This window comes from Hylobates moloch, unplaced genomic scaffold, assembly GCF_009828535.3.
Source record: "Hylobates moloch isolate HMO894 unplaced genomic scaffold, HMol_V3 SCAFFOLD_8, whole genome shotgun sequence".
Taxonomy (NCBI): Eukaryota; Metazoa; Chordata; class Mammalia; order Primates; family Hylobatidae; genus Hylobates; species Hylobates moloch.
The window spans coordinates 6,267,711-6,289,681 of record NW_026652283.1 but is presented as its reverse complement, the minus strand read 5'-3'; the positions used below and the strand labels follow the sequence as shown (position 1 = coordinate 6,289,681).

At 49.7% G+C, this 21,971-nt stretch overlaps 1 protein-coding gene across 2 annotated transcripts in view; it reads left to right on the top strand.

The window, feature by feature from the left end:
* The window catches only part of LOC116472574 (tumor necrosis factor receptor superfamily member 1A), a 54,671-nt gene that overhangs the window by 11,636 nt on the left and 21,064 nt on the right, over positions 1 to 21,971 (top strand). For both annotated transcript variants that reach the window (XM_032159374.2, XM_032159373.2), the window contains 11 exons: positions 2,010 to 2,277; positions 4,116 to 4,306; positions 10,368 to 10,471; positions 10,675 to 10,838; positions 11,262 to 11,360; positions 11,554 to 11,671; positions 16,380 to 16,458; positions 16,564 to 16,621; positions 16,780 to 16,835; positions 16,983 to 17,058; positions 17,532 to 17,714. In XM_032159374.2, coding sequence (XP_032015265.1) covers positions 2,010 to 2,277; positions 4,116 to 4,306; positions 10,368 to 10,471; positions 10,675 to 10,838; positions 11,262 to 11,360; positions 11,554 to 11,671; positions 16,380 to 16,458; positions 16,564 to 16,621; positions 16,780 to 16,835; positions 16,983 to 17,058; positions 17,532 to 17,714 — 1,396 coding nt within the window. The remainder of the gene's footprint in view (positions 1 to 2,009; positions 2,278 to 4,115; positions 4,307 to 10,367; positions 10,472 to 10,674; positions 10,839 to 11,261; positions 11,361 to 11,553; positions 11,672 to 16,379; positions 16,459 to 16,563; positions 16,622 to 16,779; positions 16,836 to 16,982; positions 17,059 to 17,531; positions 17,715 to 21,971) is intronic.

Here is a 21,971-nt window from a genome sequence, read left to right as displayed (position 1 = left end):
AAGGTAGAGATTGAGGGTCATTTTTTTTTCCAATACAGTATTCAGTTGTTCTAGCATAATCTGCTAACAAATTTTATTTTCTACACTGAATTGAATTGGTGTTTTGGCCAAAAATCAGTTGACCATCTATGCATAAGTTTATTTCCGGACTCTATTCTGTTCCATTGATCTATTGTCTGTCCTTACCAAGAACCACATTGTTTTGATTACTGTGGCTCTATAGTAAATACTAAAGTCAGGAGGTATACATTTTCCAACTTGACTCTTCTTTTCTAAAATTTTCTGGCTATTCTAGATTGTTTGCATTTCCAGGTAAGTCTTAGAACCAGTATGTCAATTTCTTTAAAAATATCTGCTGGGGCCGGGTGCAGTGGCTCATGCCTGCAATCCCAGCACTTTAGGAGGCTGAGGCTGGTGACTGCTTGCGCTCAGGAGTTGGAGTCCAGCCTGGGCAACCTGGTGAAACCCCCTCTCTACAAAAAATATACAAATTAGCTTGGTGTGGTGGTGGCACACTTTTGGTCTCAGCTACTAGGGAGGCTGAGGCGGGAGGATTGCTTGAGCCCAGGAGGAGGCTGCAGTGAGCGGTGATTGTGTCACTGCACTCCAGCTTGGGTGACAGAGCAAGATCCTGTCCAAAAAAAAAAAAAAGCTGGAATTTTGATAGGGATTCTGTTGAATCCATGTGTGTGTGTGTGTGTATATATATATATATATATATATATATATATATATCTCCACTTATTCTGATCTTTGATTTATTTCAGCAGGGATTTCAATATATTTTTCAGTCTTGCACATCTTTTGTTACATTTATTTCTATGTATTTGATGTTGTTTATGTTATTTAATATTGCTGTTGTATTTCTGGTTTTCCAGTTTTCTGTTGCCAGCATGTAGAAATGCAATTAATTTTTTTTGAGACGGAAATGCAATTAATTTTTTTTTTTTTTTGAGATAGAGTCTCGCTCTGTCACCTACACTGGAGTGTAGTGGCGCGATCTTGGCTCACTGCAAGCTCCGTCTCCCGGGTTCACACCATTCTCCTGCCTCAGCCTCCAGAGTAGCTGGGACTACAGGCGCCCGCCACCAAGCCCGGCTAATTTTTTTGTATTTTTTTTTTAGTAAAGACGGGGTTTCACCGTGTTAGCCAGGGTGGTCTCGATCCCCTGACCCCGTGATCTGCCCACCTCGGCCTCCCAAAGTGCTGGGATTACAGGCATGAGCCACCACACCCGGCCTAAATGCAATTAATTTTTTTGTGTGTATTTGTTTTGTACCCTGCAACCTTGTTCAGTTTATTAGTTCTGCATTTGTTTGGTTTTGGTAGATTACATGCCTAAGGCCCTGCTACTCTGGACTTTCATGATGGAGATGGTAATAGGAGCTGTATTAAGAAGGAATGTAGGGATTTACAGTGAGCTGTGTTTAATTTGTGGTGTTTAGGCCGCACCCGAAACACATTAGAACAGTCTTTGGAGGAGGGAGGCGGGGTGGGTGCGGCATCCTGTATTTTTAGAGTTGGAGATTCTAAAAGTGCAGTTGTGAACTCTTGATTTCGGTGCCAAGCGGCACTCAAGCCGAAAGGCCACCGACACTCGCCTAGCGGAGATCAGAGCGCGATGACCTGGGCACCGCGGTCACGCCAAGGCCGAGGCCCCCTCCCTTCCCCTCTTTGGGAAAGGGCAGACAAGTTCCGGGTTCCCTTCTAGGTCCTGGCGACGGGGAGGAGAGCGCCCCACAGACGACAGGCGCCTCCTGCCTCTCTCCTTCAATAAACAGTCCACAGTGTCCCGGCTGGGCTCGCCGCGGCCTCCGCCTTCCCAGCGGACACACCTGTTTACCCTTCACCGCCGGACGGCCGGGAGGCGCCACGACGACCCCAGCCCCGCCCAGGCTTCTCCGGGATGGACCGGCCTCCCCGGGCACAGATGAGGACCCTGATCCCCGGAGGGGCCGGACACTCGCTCCAGGGCCCCTGTCCTGACCCTCTTCCCCTCGCCCCTTCAGGTATCCGGAAATTAAAGAGGAGCTGGAGGAGCTGGACCGCATCACAGAGCAGACGCTCTTTGACCTGTACAAATACAACTCCTTCACCACTCTCGTGGCCGGCTCCCGCGGCCGTCGCGACCTGCGGGGGACTCTGCCGCACCCCTTGCAGCGCCTGAGGGTTCAGCCCCCGCCTCACGGGGCCCATCGAGCCCGTAGCGTGGCCTCCAGCGTGCGGGACAACAACCCCCAAGTGGACTGGAAGGACTGGAAGATCGGCTTCCAGCTGGTGAGGCTCGCAGCGCCCAGGGGCCCGCCCCGCCCCTTGCCAGCCCCTGGCCCCGCCCACCCATGGGCTCCGCTCCTTTCCGGACCCGCCTGCGCAGCCCAGTGACACCACGCGGGGCCTCGTGGGCTTGCGGGCAAAAAAATAAGTAAATAAATACAAATAATAACTAGATAATTAAAATAACACCTCTTGGTGCCCCAGCTTTTGGGGCCTCCTCCCTGGGGTCCTATGTAGAAGCGTTTCAAGGGTAGGAAGTCAAATTTATTATGGAAAATGCACTTTTATTATTTATTATTATTATTATTATTATTGTTTTACTGTTTCTGGTCCTTCGTTCAGGAAGGAAAATGCAACTTTCTGAATTCCAGTCCCCACTAGTGGAACTCAGTTGGGACCCTCCAGCGTGATGGAGAACTGAGCTAACAGTCCAAGATAGAGAATAAGGAGACAGTAAAAAAAGGAAACTTAGCTGGGGGCGGTGGCTCATGCCTGTAATCCCAGCACTTTGGGAGGCTGAGGCAGGTGGATCACCTGAGGTCAGGAGTTCGAGACCAGCCTGGCCAACATGGTAAAACCCCATCTCTACTAAAAATACAAAAATTAACCGGGCTTGGTGGCACACACCTGTAATCCCAGCTACTTGGGAAACTGAGCCAGGAGAATTGCTTGAACCTGAGAGGCAGAGGTTGCAGTGAGCCGAGATTGAGCCACTGCACTCCAGCCTGGGCAACAGAGCAAGACTCCATCTCAAAAAACAACAAAAAAAGGAAACTTAATTTTTTTTTTTTGAAACGGAGTCTCGCTCTTGTTGCCCAGGCTGGAGTGCAATGGCACAATCTCGGCTCACTGCAACCTCCACCTCCTGGGTTCAAGCGATTCTCCTGCCTCAGCCTCCTGAGTAGCTGGGATTACAGTCATGCACCACCACGCCTGGCTAATTTTTAATATTTTTAGTAGAGACGGGGTTTCTCCGTGTCGGTCAGGCTGGTCTGGAACTCCCAACCTCAGGTGATTTGCCCGCCTCAGCCTCCCAAAGTGCCCGATTACAGGAGTGAGCCACCACACCCGGCCTAATTTTTTTTTTTTTTTAATATAAAATAAGGCTGGGTGCAGTGACTCCCGCCTGTAATCCTAGCACTTGGGAGGCCAAAGCATGCAGATCACCTGAGCCCAGGAGTTTTAGACCAGCCTGGGCAACATAGTGAAACCCCATCTCTACAAAAAATATACAAAAATTAGCCCATTTGGTGGCACAAGCCTGTAGTTACAGCTACTTAGGAGGCTGAGATGGGAGAATCGCTTGAACTCAGGAGATGGAGACTGCAGTGAGCCTTGATCACACCACTGTACTCCAGCCTAAGTGACAGAGTGAGCTCCTCTGCCAAAAAAAAGAAAGAAAGGAGCAAGAGAGAATGAGGGAGGAGCCAAGGAAAGGAGACAGGGAAGTTCCCAGTAGTATGAGTGGGCTGGGGACTGGAGTTCTAGTCCCAGCTCTTGCTGGGACAAATCTCTTGATCCCTCAGTCTTCCCATCAGTGAAATGGGAAGGAAAGTCTTGCTCCTTACACCCCCGGCAGGGGAGGTATAAATGAACTGAAAACGTGTGTGTGCAGCTACTGGTCTCCTTTCCTGGCCTGCAGCTCCCTTAATCCCATGCTCCCCTGGTCCATGCTCCTGGGGACTTTTGCTTCTCTTCCACTTCTGTCTTTCCCTACTCCTGGCTTCCGACCCCTGTCCATCAGTCCTCAGAACCCCAGCTCACTCATTCTTTGCCCTTGGCCCTGCCAAGGGGCTTATCCCCGGCTGCGTTTCCCCTCTGACTCTGGTCTCTGTGTCCAGTGCAACCAGAACAAATCGGACTGCTTCTACCAGACATACTCATCAGGGGTGGATGCAGTGAGGGAGTGGTACCGCTTCCACTACATCAACATCCTGTCGAGGCTGCCAGAGACTCTGCCATCCCTGGAGGAGGACACGCTGGGCAACTTCATCTTCGCCTGCCGCTTCAACCAGGTCTCCTGCAACCAGGCGTGAGTCAGTCCTGCCTGGCTCCTTGCTCTCCGCGGGGTCCGCTTCCCTGGGTCAGCCTCACACCCTGCATGGGCAGGGCCCAGGAAATGCTTGTTAACTAAAAAAATGCCAGTGCCAGCAGGCCAGGGGGAAGCACTGGCTTTGGGCCCACACCCTGCCCCAGAGAGCGCCCTACGAACTCCTGCTGCTCCCTGCACTGCTGGATCTGAGGGAAGTGGCTTCACAGGATGCCTTGGGAAAACTGGGGCTTTGAGAAACCAAAGGCTGGAAGCATGGGTGTTGGTATTTTTCTTTTCTTTCTTTTTTTTTTTTTTTTGAGATGGAGTTTCGCTCTTGTTGCTCAGGCTGCAGTGCAATGGCATGATCTCGGCTCTCTGCAACCTCCACCTCCCTGGTTCAAGTGATTCTCCTGCCTCAGCCTCCCGAGTAGCTGGGATTACAGGCATGCGCCACCACACCCGGCTAATTTTTTGTATTTTTAGTAGAGACGTTGGTCAACGTCCATGTGGATCAGGCTGGTCTCCAATTCCCGACCTCAGGTGATCTGCCCGCCTTGGCCTCCCAAAGTGCTGGGATAACAGGCATAAGCCACCACACCTTTCCAGGGTCTTGGTCTTTCTAAGGCCCCTTTCTCCCTAGCATCAAAGCTCAAAAGGGCCTAGGTCATCTGTCTCATAATCTGTTTCCTGAGCTGAGGCTGGCAGTAGTAGTGAGGTGGAGTGGCATGGGTTGAGGGACTAAACCTAAGTTCCCACTCTAGCTCTGTCACTTCCTGGCCAGGTGACTCTGGATGTATCACATCATTTTTCAGAGCCTATTTCTTAGATTGTAAAATGGAAGTAAAACAAAAAATGAGATTCATTCAATGTTCATTCAACAAATAGTTTTGACTATCTGGGTTACGTGCCAGTCACTGTTCTAGGCATTTGGACTACATCAAAGGAAAAACTATATAATCCGTGCCCCTTTGGCACTTTGCTCAAGTGATGTAGATTATGATGATAACACTCATCTCAAGAGCTGTACCAAGTGCGTGAGATACAAACGTGAGGGCACTTTATAGACTGCAGTAAATGATGGGTTTCATTACTCTTGCACGGAAACAGGTGAAGTGACTTGCCCTTGGGAATGAGCCGGTCCTGGCTAAGGATTCTTCTCACCCCACTGCCCCTCGGGCATTCATTCTGTGAGGAGCCCTGTTATAATGTCCTCGCAAGCAGCTCATAGCAGCTGCAGGTTCTCTGAGGGCTGGGAGAGGCTGAGGCGAGGGGGGTCCCCTTCTGTAACCTCTGGCCCACTCCTCCCCTGCCTTCTCCTCCTGCTCGTTGATTTGCCAGAGCCATCTCCCTGCCTCTGCCTGGCTCCACTCTACAGGGGGCATTCCCTCCCCTGTTGCTGAAGAATGGCCACAGGGCAAGGTGTCACTTCTTACTCTTCACACACACTCTGCCCAGTACACGATTTTGTTCTGTTTTTAGTCTTTGCGTTTGTTTGAGGACAGAAACTACCAGCTGGGAAGTAAGATGGTAGCAACACCTAAGCCTGAGTCAGCCCACACCTGCCACCAAGTTCCTCTAACCGTCACCTGGACACCTGTGCTTTCCCCGTGCCCTCACCCGATGCCCTCCCTTTGCTCTGTGTGCCTGCCTCCCCTTCAACAGAAAGTCCATGGTTCATCTTTATCTTGGCACTTAGGCACTTAGGTCAGCTCAGAGCCTCATTTCTCACCTGGGTTGTTATACCCACCCCTCCACCCTACTGTGTTCTTCTGCCTCCAAATCCTCCCTTCCTTCTGCAACCACAGGAATCTTTGTACTTCATCCTTACTTCACGTCACCACACGTAACTATTCCAGTTAGTCCTGTGTGTTAGTCCATTTTGCGTTGCTATAAAGGAATATCTCACCGGGCACGGTGGCTCATGCCTGTAATCCCAGCACTTTGGGAGACCGAGATGGGCGGATCACCTGAGGTCAGGAGTTAGAGATCAGCCTGGCCAACATGGCGAAACCCCATCTCTACTGAAAATATAAAAATTAGCTGGGTGTGGTGGCACACACCTGTGGCCGCAGCTACTCAGGAGGCTGAGGCAGGAGGATCGCTTGAACCCAAGAGGTGGAGGTTGCAGTGAGCCGAAATTGCACCACTGCACTCCAGCCTGGGTGACAGAGCGAGACTCCATCTGAAAAAAAAAAAGAGAAAAGGAATATCTGAGTCTGGGTAATTTATAAAAAAAGAGGTTTAATTGGCTCAGGGTTCTGCAGATTGTACAAGCGTGGTACCAGCATCTGCTCAGCTTCTGGGGAGGCCTCAGGAAACTTTTACTCATGGTGGAAGGGGAGGAGAGGGGGCAAGAGAGAGAGAGACCAGGCTCTTTTAAACAACCAACTATCAGGTGAACTAATTAATAGTGTGAGAATTCACTCATTACTGTGAGGAGGGCACCCCTGTGACCCAAACACCTCCCACTAGTATCACCTCCAATATTGGGGATCACATTTCAACATGAGATTTAGAGGGGCAAACATCCAAACTGTATCCTCCTGTTTAAAGTCCTTCAGTGTCTCTCATGACCTCCAGCATCAAGTTGGAGCTCCTTAGCGTGGCTTTCTCACCCCTCTCCTCCCCGATAACTACACCCTTTCCCCACCCTATAATCTTTTTTTATAACACTTTTATTGAGATATAATTTACAAACCATAAATGTATCCTTTTGATATGTATAATTTAGTGATTTTTAATATATTCAGAGTTGTGTAACCATTACCACTACCTGTTTTTAGAATATTTTCCTCACCCCAAAAAGAAACCCTGTACCCATTAGCAGTTCTTCCCCATTTTCTCCCCTCCTCCAATCCCTGAGAGCCACTCTTCTGCTTTCTGTCTCTATGGATTGCCTATGGTGGACATTTCACATAAGTGGAATCATACAATATGTGGTCTTTTGTGAGTGGCCTCTTTCATTTAGCATAATGTTTTCAAAGCTTATCCATGTTGTAGCATGGATCAGAACTTCATTTTTATGGCTGAATCCTATTATATTGTGTAGATATACCACTTTTTTTTTTTTTTTTTTTGAGACAAGTTCTCACTCTCTCACCCAGGCTGAAATACAGTGGCACAATCAGACCTCACTGCAGCCTTGATTTCCTGGGCTGAAACGATCCTCCTGATTCAGCCTCCCAAGTAGCTGAGACTGCAGGCTCATGCCACCATGCCCAGCTCATTTTTTTTAATTTTAGTAGACACTAGGTCTCACTGTGTTGCCCAGGCTGATCTCGAACTCCTGAGCTCAAGCCATCCTCCTGCCTCGGCCTCCCAAAGTGCTGGGATTATAGGCGTAAGCCACCATGCCGGCCCACATTTTTGCTTATCCATTCTCAGTTGATGGACATTTGAATTGTTTCTACTTTTTGGCTATTATGAATAATGCTGCTATGAACGTTCCTGTACATGTTTTTGTGGATCCTGTACATGGATCTATGTTTTTATTTCTCTTGAGTGTTTACCTACGAGTGGAACTGCTGGGTCATGTGATAACTCTATATTTAACATTTTGAGGAACTGCCAGACTTTTCCAAATGGCCACACCATTTAACATTCCCAACAGCAATGTATGAAGATTCTAGATTCTCTACCTCCTCCTCATGTTGTTTTCTGTCTTTTTGACTTTAGCCATCTTAATGAATCCCTGTAATCGTACTAGTGAGCTAATACAGCTCTTACTAAGGCTAAATACCATTCTAAGCATAATTTCATGTTCAACACCCCTGTGAGGTTGATATTTTTATTATCCCCATTTTACAGCTGAGGAAACTGAGGTACAGAGAGATTAAGTGAGTAACTTGTTTGGTCCCACATCTAATACTTGTTAGAGCCCCAGGATTCAAATACAAGGAATTTAATTCTGGAGTCTGTGCTCTTTCTTTTTCTTTTGGAGATGGAGTTTCGCTCTTACTGGCCAGGCTGGAGCACAATGCCGCAATCTCAGCTCATGACAACCTCCACCTCCTGGGTTCAAGTGATTCTCCTGCCTCAGCCTCCTGAGTAGCTGGGATTACAGGCATGCGCTGCCACGCCAGGCTAATTTTGTATTTTTAGTAGAGATGGGGTTTCACCACGTTGGCCAGGCTGGTCTCAAACTCCTGACCTCAGGTGACCCCACCCACCTCAGCCTTCCAAAGTGCTGGGATTATAGGTGTCAGCCACTGCACCCGGCTGAGTCTGTGCTCTTAACCATCACATTATACTGATTATCACAGGCCACTATATTAATGTGCTTAATGTGTATCTCTATGTGTTTTTGCAAAATCTGTATTTAATTTACATAAATGGTATTGTGTTATAGATCTCATTTCACCTCTTACTATTTTTTTTTTTGAGACAGAGTCTCATGTAGAGTGCAGTGGTGCAATCTCAGCTCACTGCAACCTCCCAAGTTCAAGGGATTCTTCTGCCTCAGCCTCCCGAGTAGCTGAGATAATAGGCGCCCACCACCACGCCTGGCTAATTTTTGTATTTTTGGTAGAGACGGGGTTTCACCATGTTGGCCAGGCTGGTCTCGAACTTCTGACTTCAACTGATCCACCCGTCTCAGCCTCCCAAAGTGTTGGGATTACAGGCGTGAGCCACTGTGCCCCGCCACTTTTTTTTTTTTTCCGAAGCTCTATGTTTTAAAATCCGTCTGTGTTGCTCCACCTCACCGGCTGATGGAACTTGTGCCTGCTTCCCATGGGGGCGGCACCCACCACACTGTGCTTGTCCCCTCTCTGTGTGCGAAGGGCTCACCGGCCTTCAGGACTGGCCACTTCTGTAGCCTCTCCTTCAGTCCTTCCCTGCATCTAGCCTGGGCTCTAGAAGTGCTGACTTCCCAGTACATCCTAGAATGTGCACCAGTATGTCACGTCTCTGTGCCTTTGTCAAGGCCACCAGTGGAATATCCCAGATCACCTCGTTCCAATCTCCTCATTTTACAGAATCATCCTACATTTTACAGAGGAGGAGAATAAGCTTAGAAACAATGACTTGCTCAAGACCGTACAACCAGAACCCCGCTCTTTATCTCTGGCCAGCCTCTTCTCCCTCTTCCCTTTAGTCCTCCTCTGCTGCTCACTGGCCGAAGTCCCCTTTCCGTCTTTGCCCTGCTCCCGTCGCTAGCTCCGAGATGGCAGGGTAGCAGAACACAGATCCTCTCTGTGCCGTGTAGCACATGTGCTGTGCTACAACCCATGCAGCCTCCCTGTTCTGGAACCTGTGATTTGCTGTGAAATTGCAGTCCTACTGCAGCCGTGTTGCCTCTGTGAGTGCTTTCTCTCTGTCCCCACACCTGTCACAGATGAGTTTTGGACCTACCATTCTGAGACATACTGATGCAAGAGGCTCCCAGGAAACACTTGGTACTGATCTTCCTCCCCTCAGCTCCATGCTCACCACTGGTCACACTTTCTCCTTTAACCCTGCTCCCCTCCTCCCCTTCATTCATTCATTCATTCATTCATTCATTCCTCACTCAACAACTATTTATTAATCATCTCCTCTATCTCCTAGATGACAGGAACTATGCAACTAACCCAGAGATGACACACAGATGAATGAGATGTGGCTCCTGTCATCAAGGAGCTCATGATTCAATGGGGAACTAACATTTAGATGCATGGGCAGTTAGGGACATGCAAGAATCTTTATAGTGCAGCAAGAGAGAAGTTACAAGGCAGCACTGAAGTCAAGGCCGGTGAACTCAGATGGCCTGGTGAGAGGAGCCTGGACTAGAAGGTAGATGTGTGACCTTGGGCCAGCTGTTTGAGCTCTCTGAGCCTTAGCTTCCTTCACTGTGATATGAGGATGAGACTCTCACAGACTGTTGGTTGGAGTGACTGAGGGAGTGTGAGTAAAGCTCTCAGCATTGTGCCAGCACATAGTAGGTGATCAGGAAACAAATGGCTCTGAAAGGCACAAGTCCTGTAGGAGTTTAAGGGAGTGGACACTTCTTTCTGCCTCATCTCCCTGTTCCCTGGACCACCTACACTTTCCTCTCTGACCCTACTCTCTCTTTCCTGATAAGGAATTACTCTCACTTCCACCACCCGATGTATGGAAACTGCTATACTTTCAATGACAAGAACAACTCCAACCTCTGGATGTCTTCCATGCCTGGAATCAACAATGGTGAGCAACTCCCTGCTTGCTCCACGGCGCCCTCTGCCTCAGCGACTCACGTGTACTCACCTTGAGCTCACCTCCTAGAGCTTCTGGGAGGGGTCCTGTCTGCTGTCTCAGAGACTGGGCAAGGAAGGGAGAGTGGATTTCCATCTTCTAACTCTTCTCTAGGATTCCCGCCTCTGCCAACTCTGCTCTCTCTGCACCCCTAGGTCTGTCCCTGATGCTGCGCGCAGAGCAGAATGACTTCATTCCCCTGCTGTCCACAGTGACTGGGGCCCGGGTAATGGTGCACGGGCAGGATGAACCTGCCTTTATGGATGATGGTGGCTTTAACTTACGGCCTGGCGTGGAGACCTCCATCAGCATGCGGAAGGCAAGGATGCTGACCGGGAGGCCTGGAAGGAGCACCTCAGATTGCAGAGGGGCAAGGGGGAGGCATGGGAGGCTGGAGAGGGAGAGCATGTAGGGTGGGCCTTCAGCATGTGGAGGTCTTCAGGAGCAGGAATGAGGGGCAGAGGGGCTGGCACTGGGAAGTAAAGCCCTGCAGGGTGGACCCTGGGGGACAAGTGCTGAGAAGGCATTCAGGGCATGCTTAGGATTTCTGGGGATGCTCTGGACCCAGTGGCCTTGAAATGAGCAGTGGGTGGGCATGGGGGTGGCTGGAGGCATGTATTGAGAGGGCGAGGCCGGTAGGAGGGGCTGGCAGGTGTGAGATACAACCTGGAACTGAGGGAAGGCAGAGAACCCAGAGGCACTTGCTCTGTCCTCTGATCTCTTGGTGTATGTGGGTTCATAGGAAGCCCTGGACAGACTCGGGGGCGATTATGGCGACTGCACCAAGAATGGCAGTGATGTCCCTGTCAAGAACCTTTACCCTTCAAAGTACACGCAGCAGGTGAGGCCCAACCTGATTCCGTGGCAGCCACTCCCAGGCCTGCCCTGGCTGGTCCTGCAAAGCTGGAGGGGTTGTGTATGTGAGAGAGAGAGAGGGAAACTGGGGGGTGGTGGAAAGAGGATGGAGGCTCTGTGCAGAGAACTGCTGAGTTCAGGCCTGAACCCCCTCTCCTCTCCACCCTCCTCCCTTCCAGGTGTGTATTCACTCCTGCTTTCAGGAGAGCATGATCAAGGAGTGTGGCTGTGCCTACATCTTCTATCCGCGGCCCCAGAATGTGGAGTACTGTGACTACAGAAAGCACAGTTCCTGGGGTGAGACTCCAGGGAGCCCCCGCCCTGCCCCACTGACCCCAGTACTCACTGAGGCGCTTCTTCCTCTCAGTCCTCTGTTTGTGGGGATGACTTCCGGCTCCCACCTGCTGGGATGAATCCTCCTTCTCTTGTTTTTCAGCCTTTAGTCTCTGCCTCTGTCAGTTTCCCTGTCCCTCAGTCTCTCTCTCTTTTTTCTTTTTTTTTGATATGGAGTCTCTCTCTGTCGCCCAGGCTGGAGTGCAGTGGCGCGATCTCGGCTCACTGCAAGCTCTGTCTCCCGGGTTCACGCCATTCTCTTGCCTCAGCCTCCCAAGTAGCTGGGACTACAGGTGCCTGTCACCATGCCTGGCTAATTTTTTTGGTATTTTTAGTAGAGACGGGGTTTCACCCTGTTAGCCAGGATGGTCTCAATCTCCTGACCTCATGATCCGCCCGCCTTGGCCTCCCTCTCTCTTCTATCTCTGTTCCTCCATCTCAGTGTTGCAGTCTCTCTGTTTTGGCCTTTGTGTGTTTGTCAAGGAATTGTCCCATTTAAAAACAACCTGCAGCAGAAGGAAGGAAGAGCACGTGAGAAAACCTCCAGCGGTTCCCCTCTGGCTGCTAAGGTTTCAGTGCCTGCTCTGCCCACAGCTTCCCTGCTCAGTGCCCAGGGCGCTTAGCTGGGCAGGCTCCGGAGGGGCTGGGTGGGGTACACAACACTTCCCTGGGGAGCAGGAAGAAACTATTAGAAGTTACATGGGTCTGTCTCATTCCTTCACATTTTCCATCTTATGTGCTTTAGAATGGACATACTGTATCCATTCAATAGTAGAGGTATGTGATTTATAAATCAAATACATGTGTTGGACCTGCTTATTTAAGATTTTTTTTTTTTTTTTTTTTTTTTTACCTGAACAAGGGCACAATCAGTAAAGTTTGGAGCACCTTGGAATCTCCTCCTTATCCTGGTATAGGAGTAGACAAATCTCTTTCCTTTTGACTACGGTTGAGTTGTTTGGCAGGGAATTTGTGTGCCAGGAAGCTGAGAGAGAAAGAAAATCACAAAAAGAAAATGTGGAAGCTGCAAGGGTTTGCATTCCTGGAGTGCATGCCCTTCCCTGGCACAGCTGGCCTGTTCCCCCTGCAGTTCCTCCTCCCAGGGCTCTCCCCTGGGCCCAGCTGTCCCACAGGGTGGGCCGAGGGCCATCATGGGAGGTGACACGGTAGTGGGCACTGGAGACATGGAGGCCCTCGAAGGCAGCGGATTGTCTCACCCCAGAGTTCAGCGGCCATCCCTGCCTTGTTCCTGTCTGTGGTGACTTTTCCGCTTCTGTCCTTCCCTGGGCTGGCTCCGCAGTTCTCTTCTGCCTGGACTTTCCAGTCGTGGCCTCCTGGTTCCTGTCTCTCTGACCTTAGAGGATTGTAGCACATCAGAACTGGGGGAAACCCAAAGGCCATCTGGCCTCACCTGCTGTCTCAGATGAGCAAATTGAGGTCCAGGGGGAGGATGTGACACGTCCCAGGGTATACAGGACGGGGACAGAGGAGATGCCACCCGTGATTTCTCCTTCCCCTCAAATAATTATTTCTACGTTGTGGGTTTGCACATCGGTGAGTGAAAAATAACAATATTGATTGCTGAGAAGTTGTGAGGATGAGAGAGGAAGTAAGGCTAAAAGCACAGTCTGTTGCATTTCCTAGGGTTTACTTCCCCGGAGAAGAGGGCCAGCTGCTTCCCCTTCTTCCTAAAGATCTCCAGCCCCGGTAGGGATTTGGGTCAGAAATGAAGAAGGACTTCAGAGTGAGGAACTAAAAGTAGCAATAATGACAAAATAACCTTACTTAGAATTTGGGAAACGGGAGGAGGGGAATCTACAGTTCCATTATTATTATTATTATTATTTTGGTAATAGCTTTATTGAGATAATTTATATCCCATACAATTCACTCATTTAAAGTGTACAGCTTCATTTTAGTCAAATTTTAGTTTTTAATTTTAGGTTTTAAGTATAGTCCCAGAATTGTGCAATCATCATATAATCAATTTTGGAATATTTTTAGTGTTCCCAAAAGAAACCTTGTACTCACTCAGGCCAGGCACGGTGGTTCATGCCTGTGATCGCAGCTCTTTGAGAGGCCAAGGTGGGCAGATGACTTGAGCCCAGGAGTTCGACACCAGCCTGGGCAACGTGGCGAAACCCTGTCTTTACAAAAATTAGCTGGGCATGGTGGTGCACACCTGCAGCCCCAGCCACTTGGGATGCTGAGGTGGGAGAATCACCTGAGCCCAGGAGGTCAAGGCTGCAGTGAGCCATGATCAGGCCATTGCACTCCAGCCTGGGCGATGGAGGGAGACCCTGTCTCAAATAAATAAATAAATAAACCTTGTACTCATTAGCAAGTCCCAAGCTTCCCTCCCCTCCTCCACCACTGCCAGCCCTTGGGCAACCACGATTCTTTCTTTCTCTATGGATTTGCCTATTATGAATCTTTTTTTTTTTTTTTTTTTTTTGAGGCAGAATCTCCCTCTGTCGCCCAGACTGGAGTGCAGTGGTGCAATCTCGGCTCACTGCAACGTCCACCTCTCAGGTTCAAGCGATGCTTCTGTCTCAGCCTCCCGAGTTCCTGGGACTACAGGCGCATGCCCCCACACCCGGCTAATTTTTGTATTTTTTAGTAAAGATGGTGTTTCACCATATTGGTCAGGCTGGTCTCAAACTCCTGATCTCAGGTGATCCGTCTGCCTCAGCCTCCCAAAGTGCTGGGATTACAGGCGTGAGCCACTGCACCCGGCTATTCTGAATCTTTCATATAGATGGATCTTACAGTGTGTGACACTCATGTCTGCCTTATTTCACTTAGCATAATATTTTCAAAGTTGATCCATATTGTAGCAATAGCAGTGCCTCATTCCTTTATATGGCTGAATAACAGCACTCCCTTGTATGGATAGACCACACTTTGTTTACCCATTTATCAGTTAGTGGACATTTGTGTTGTTGCCACTTTTTGGTTATTGTGAATAATGCTGCTGTGAGCATTTGTGTACCAGTTTTTGTGTGGACACGTTTTCCATTTTCTTGGGTGTATACCTAGGAGTGGAATTGCTAGGTCATATGGTAATCTATGTTTAACCTTTTGTGAGGAGCTGCCAGGCTGTTTTCCAAAGTGACATCACCATTGTACATCCCTAGCAGCAGTATAAGAGGTTTTCAGTTTCTCCACATCCTGCCAGTTCTTGTTATTGTCTTTTTAAATTTTTATTTATTTTATTATTATTATTATTTTTTTTTGAGAAGACTCTCACTCTGTTGCCCAGGCTGGAGTGCAGTGGCATGATCTCGGCTCACTACAACCTCCACCTCCTGGGTTCAGTTGATTCTCCTGCCTCAGCCTCCCAAGTAGCTGGGATTACAGGCTTGCACCACCGCACCCGGCTAATTTTTGTATTTTTAGTAGACTGGATTTCACCATGTTGGCCAGGCTGGTCTTGAATTCCTGACCTCAGGTAATCCACCTGCCTCAGCCTCCCAAAGTGTTGGTATTACAGGCGTGAGCCACCACGCCCAGCCTATTGTCTTTTTTAAATAATACACATCTTAATGGGCATGAAGTGGTATCTTATTGTGGCTTAATTCCCTTATTCTTATAAAATTATTGTTCTCATTTTTTTTTTCTTTTTTTTTTTTTTTTTTTTTTTTGAGACGGAGTCTCGCTCAGTCACCCAGGCTAGAGTGCAATGGCGCGATCTCAGCTCACTGCAAGCTCCACCTCCCGGGTTCACACCATTCTCCTGCCTCAGCCTCCCAAGTAGCTGGGACTACAGGCAACCGCCACCATGCCCGGCTAATTTTTTGTATTTTTAGTAGAGACGGGGTTTCACCGTGTTAGCCAGGATGGTCTCGATCTCCTGACGTCGTGATCCGCCCGCCTCGGCCTCCCAAAGTGCTGGGATTACAGGCGTGAGCCACCGCACCCGGCCTGTTCCCATTTTTCTTTATGGCATTTACGTTTTTGTCCGTAGCATGTATTTCCTTACACTGGTGTGTCCTGTTTTGTTTTTCACCTGACTTAGCTTATTTTCTTTCTTTATTAATTTATGTTTTAGGCCAGGCGCGGTGGCTCACGCCTGTAATCCCAGAATTTTGGGAGGCCGAGGCGGGTGGATCACGAGGTCAGGAGATCGAAACCATCCTGGCTAACACAGAGAAACCTCGTTTCTACTAAAAATACAAAAAATTAGCCAGGCATAGTGGCGGGTGCCTGTAGTCCCAGCTACTCGGGAGGCTGAGGCAGGAGAATGGTGTGAACCCGGGAGGCGGAGCTTGCAATGAGCCAAGATCATGCCACTGCACTCTAGCCTGGGCGACAGAGCGAGACTCCATCTAAAAAAAATAATAATTTATTAAAAAAAAATTTTTTTTTTGCGACAAGGTCTCACTCTGTTGCCAGGGTTGGAGTACAAAGGCACACTCATAGCTCACTTGCAGCCTTGAACTCCTGGCCTCAAACGACCCTCCCACCTCGGCCTCCCAAAGTGCTGAGCCACTGTCCCTGGCCTAGCTTAATTTCTTAAACACTTCTTGGTACTGCCACTCATGAGGCATCATTATAATGCTAAATAATGCTCTTGTAAAGTAAGTACCCAGGGATCTTGGGAGATCTCTTGGGTGTGGGGTAGAGAAAGTTGAGGTGCCCTAGGAGAACAGGCATCTCTCTGTACCCACAGGCTACTGCTACTATAAGCTCCAGGTTGACTTCTCCTCAGACCACCTGGGCTGTTTCACCAAGTGCCGGAAGCCGTGCAGGTTAGTGTCCCCTTCCCCGGGGACAGGTTGGGTGGAATACAGGTTACCGAGCCAAGCCTTCGGGAGAGCTCTGCCCCGACACTGAGCACCTTTCTCCATCCCCAGCGTGACCAGCTACCAGCTCTCTGCTGGTTACTCACGATGGCCCTCGGTGACATCCCAGGTAGAGTGTGGGGAAGGGACGGGTGGGGGATGTGTGTGCCCATGTAATGCTGTGGCCTTCTCTGGGTATTACGTGTGTGAGTGTGTTTGACACAACCCTATTCCGGTAACCCTGAAGCATATGGGAGTGACCTTGATGACACCCCCATTCTTTCCTAGGAATGGGTCTTCCAGATGCTATCGCGACAGAACAATTACACCATCAACAACAAGAGGTCAGTCCTGCCCTGGTCCCAGCCGCAAGAAAGGAATCTGTAGGAGGGAAAATAGACCTAGGAAGAGGGATCGATATGGTTGATTAGAGGAAGGTCCAGGAAGTTCATCCTCTACCATTTCTTCCCACCCTCTGCCCCACACCTAAGAAATGGAGTGGCCAAAGTCAACATCTTCTTCAAAGAGCTGAACTACAAAACCAATTCTGAGTCTCCCTCTGTCACGGTAGGTCGTGCCTGGATGGAGCCTGTGATGCTCTGGGGGTCTTACTTAGCAGGGCGGCTGTCAGGGAAAACCAGAAGGTTGTCTCTGTGGGCCAGAAGGCTCTGAGTCGCAAAGGCAGGACACCAAAGAAGAGGGTCAAGGGAGAGGTTGGGAGGGTTGGAAGAAGGAGCTCGGCCGGGGCATAAAGTCTCTGGGGGTGGTGGGAGGGACAGGCATGCTAGATGCTGGGGTGAAGGCACTTGAGCCATGCCCCCATTTCAGCTGCCCCTGACTGTGGGCCAGTTATCAGTTTTCTCTGGGTGACACTGGCCAGAAGCAGAGATAAGGAGCCCAGGGGGCTGCTGAGAGGCTGAGAGGACTCGGGGGTCCCCGGGGATGAAGGGAGACAGCTTGGTGAGGAGGGATGGGGGCTCCTCTGCCAGAGTCCATCCAGAACCCTTTGTCCCATCGTCAGTGTACCTCTCCTCTCACAGATGGTCACCCTCCTGTCCAACCTGGGCAGCCAGTGGAGCCTGTGGTTCGGCTCGTCGGTGTTGTCTGTGGTGGAGATGGCCGAGCTCATCTTTGACCTGCTGGTCATCACGTTCCTCATGCTGCTCCGAAGGTTCCGAAGCCGATACTGGTCTCCAGGCCGAGGGGGCAGGGGTGCGCAGGAGGTAGCCTCCACCCCGGCATCCTCCCCTCCTTCCCACTTCTGCCCCCACCCCACGTCTCTGTCCTTGTCCCAGGCAGGCCCTGCTCCCTCCCCAGCCTTGACAGCCCCTCCCCCTGCCTATGCCACCCTGGGCCCCTGCCCGTCTCCGGGGGGCTCCGCCTGTCCTCTGGGGGGGCCCTGAGAGGGAAGGGGAGGTTCCTCGCACCAAGGCAGATGCTCCTCTGGTGGGAGGGTGCTGGCCCTGGCAAGATTGAAGGATGTGCGGGGCTTCCTCTCAGAGCCGCCCAAACTGCCTTTGATGTGTGGAGGGGAAGCAAGATGGGTAAGGGGCTCAGGAAGTTTCTCCAAGAACAGTGGCTGATGAAGCTGCCCAGAAGTGCCCTGGCTCCAGCCCTGTACCCCTTGGTACTGCCTCTGAACACTCTGGTTTCCCCACCCAACTGCAGCTAAGTCTCTTTTTCCCTTGGATCAGCCAAGCCAAACTTGGAGCTCTGACAAGGAACTTTCCTAAGAAACGGCTGATAACCAGGACAAAACACAACCAAGGGTACATACAGGCATGCACGGGTTTCCTGCCCAGCGACAGCTTCAGCCAGCCCCCGACTGGCCTGGCCACACTGCTCTCCAGTAGCACAGATGGCTGCTCCTCCTCTTGAACTTGGGTGGGAAACCCCACCCAAAAGCCCCCTTTGTTACTTAGGCAATTCCCCTTCCCTGACTCCCGAGGGCTAGGGCTGGAGCAGACCGTGTAAGTAAAGGCGGCCCCAGGGCTCCTCTAGCCTCATACCTGTGCCCTCACAGAGCCATGCCCCGGCGCCTCTGCCCTGTGTCTTTCATACCTCTACATGTCTGCTCGAGATATTTCCTCAGCCTGAAAGTTTCCCCAACCATCTGCCAGAGAACTCCTATGCATCCCTTAGAACCCTGCTCAGACACTATTACTTTTGTGAACGCTTCTGCCACATCTTGTCTTCCCCAAAATGGATCACTTCCCTTTCTCCTGGGCTCCCGTAGCACACTGTAACATCTGCTGGCGCATTGCTGTTGCACCATACTTTCTTGTACATTTGTGTCTCTCTCCCCAACTAGACTGTAAGGGCCTTGTGGTCAGGGACTGAATCTTGCCCGTTTATGTATGCTCCATGTCTAGCCCATCATCTTGCTTGGAGCAAGTAGGCAGGAGCTCAATAAATGTTTGTTGCATGAAGGAATGTCCAGAGAGCTGGATGGGGCATCATGAAGAGGGCAGGGAGTGGATACAAGTCACCACCCAAGCTCTGGGAGGTCCTGGGGCTGGGGGAGGGTACAGACTCCCATGCCCCTTGGCTGTACTACGGAAGTGACCATTCTTCATGGGGTCTTAAGAGGGACAAACGTTCTGGTGAATTCCTCCATGGGCGTTGCTGAGCGTCTGCTATGTGCCCGTGGCCATGTTAGGGTGGAAGGGGGAAGACATGATGCCACCCCTTCAGGGGACCTACCTCACAGTGTTTGGGGAGACTTGCCCTCTCCAGTGTCTGAACCTCCTTTTCCTTCTCTGCTTTAGTCACCATCATCACTAACCTCCCCAACCCCCACTCCATTTGCTGAGTCCCACTTACCACCTGGCAGCAATGAATCCTCATCTGCCTGCCTCCCATCAGCTGCCTGGTGGTGGTGGAGGATGATGAGGGTCAGGCCAGTTTCTCCTGGAAATGCAAAGCCTTATATGGTCTTACTGGTACATGATTGAAGAGAGGGGCACAGGGAATCCTCCCAGCTTTAGTAAAGGAGAGACTGAGGTCCAGGGAGGGGCTGAAGGATGTGCGAGTGGAACTCCAGCTCTCTGATCCTGGTTTCTCCCCCACTCCAGCATAAGACCTGGAATCCAGAAGTGACCCTTTCTCACCATCTTTGGGGATTCTGTCCCTGCCACCTTAGTCTTATTCATCTTAATTGCAGTCTCCCTGTTCTGAGGAGCCAAAGGAGAAAGAGACTTTTGGGGAAAGAGGAGAAGGAGCTGGTGACAGGGGTAGGAAGGTAGATAGGGTCATGACCTGAAACAGTGTGATGACTGCTGACTTCCCTTTCCTGGACTTGAGCTGATGAAGGGGAAATGGTGTTGCAGTCTCCTCCGTCAGAGCCCTCAGGTGCAGACGGCACTTGTCTGCCCCCTCGGCCTCAGCCTTGGCCCACCTGGTCCCCAGTGCCCTCTCCTCTGGCTGGGGCAGGAGGACCTGCCGGACGTAGCCAGATGTATTACGGATGACCGCAGTCAGCTCCCCCAGGCTCCTGCTTCTCCTGCCTCCTGCTTTTTTCCCCAGAGCTGTCTCCATATCTCCGTTTGCTTGTCTATGGGTTACTCCTATACCCTGGGGTTAGGAGTTGGAATCAGGCTGTTAGCGATAAAAGGGTTCAAGTTCACTCATTTGCCTTATCAGGCTTAGTAGTTGAAGTGACTTGCTGAACTTCATAATTCTTAGAGAACCTGCCATGAACCCAGCTCCCTTTCTATGACTCACCCTGCCACACTGTGACACACAGAGTCCGAATGGCAGGTCTGGGGCTAGAACCCACGTCACCTGGACTTGGAGTCCAGTGACGCTTTGGGTTAAGCATGTGCGTGTGTGTGTGTGCGTGTGTGTGTGTGTGTGTGCCATGATGGGGGAGGAAGGTCCCTGCTCTCTGTGGCTGTTTTCTTCATCCTTTGCTCTATAAGCCCTAACAGCCAATTCTGTCATCCCTAGTCTGCCCCTCTCCTGTTTCTCCATCTCCTCTGACCACGATGAGGGATGATGGTCTCATTCTCACCTCCTCCACGAAATGTGTTAGCTTTTCATATTCCTAGATCCACCCACTTCTCACCATCTTTTCTTTTTTTCGAAACAAAATTTTATTGAAAAATGTAATATGACATGTCAAAGTTGTAAAGTTATTGAGTAAATACGCATTTATCCTAAATATTGAAAAATATTCTCCTTTTGTGCCAGGCTATGTGTCACGGCTTCGGCACTTTGCACAGACTATTAGAAATACCTTATAACATTAAAAATAGGATATTGAGGCCGGGTGTGGTGGCTCATGCCTGTAATCCCAGCACTTTGGGAGGCCAGGGTGGGTGGATCACCTGAAGTCAGGAGTTTGAGACCAACCTGGCTAACACGGTGAAACCCCGTCTCTATTAAATACAAAAAATTAGCCGGGCGTGATGTCACATGCCTATAATCCCAGCTACTTGGGAGGCTGAGGCAGGAGAATTGCTTAAACCCGAGAGGCAGAGGTTGCAGTGAGCCGAGATTGCGCCACTGCACTTCGGCCTGGGCGACAAAGAGACTCTGTCTCAAAAAACAAAATAAACAAAAAAACCAGGGGAAACCAATCCTGTCAACACCTTGACCTTTACTTCTAGCCTCCAGGAAGGAAAGGAAAATGGTAAATTTACAGTGAGGTAACATGACAGTTACTGCCTCAACCACGTGATCAAAGTTAGCACCACCCAGTAAGGGAACACACATATGTGCCTTCTGATAGGATCCATTGAGGAGACACATCACTTCTTAGCTCTTAACAAGTCTGTAAATTTAATAAGGTGATTTTCCTAAACCAATGAGTCTCCTAAAAACGGTTACAGATTCCTCATTTCACATTGAGAAGAAAGATCACAGACCTAGAATGTTAAAACTGTCCAGAAAATAAAACAGTTCTAAAGCTTTGGAACACACTAGCAGATCTTAATCTATTCATAAGGAAATATCAGACAAGCCCAAAGTGAGAGATATTCTACAAGATAAATTGCTTGTACTCTTGACAGCTCCAAAGCCACGAAAGACAAAGAATGAGAAACTGTTCTCCGTTAAAGGAGCCTAGACATGACAGCTAAATGCTGTTTGATTCTGGATTGGATTCTGGACCCAAAACTTTTTGTCTTTCTTTTTTTCTCTTTCTTTCTTCTTTTTTTCTCTCTTTTGCTATAGATGACATTATAGGACAATTGGCAAAATATGAATAAAGTCTGCAACTAGCTAATAGTATTGTATCAGTGTTAGGTAATCGCATGCGGTAACGTAAGAGAATATATTGCACTTGCTTCTAGAACTAAAGGACCATGTCTGCAACTTACTTTTGAATAGTTCAGAAAAAAAATAATGCTTTGTATGTATGAGTTGGCTAGGGCTGCCATAACAAAATAACACAGACTGAGTCATTTAAACAACAGAAATGGGCTGAGTGCAAGTGGCTCACGCCTGTTATCCCAGCACTTTGGGAGGCTGAGGCGGGC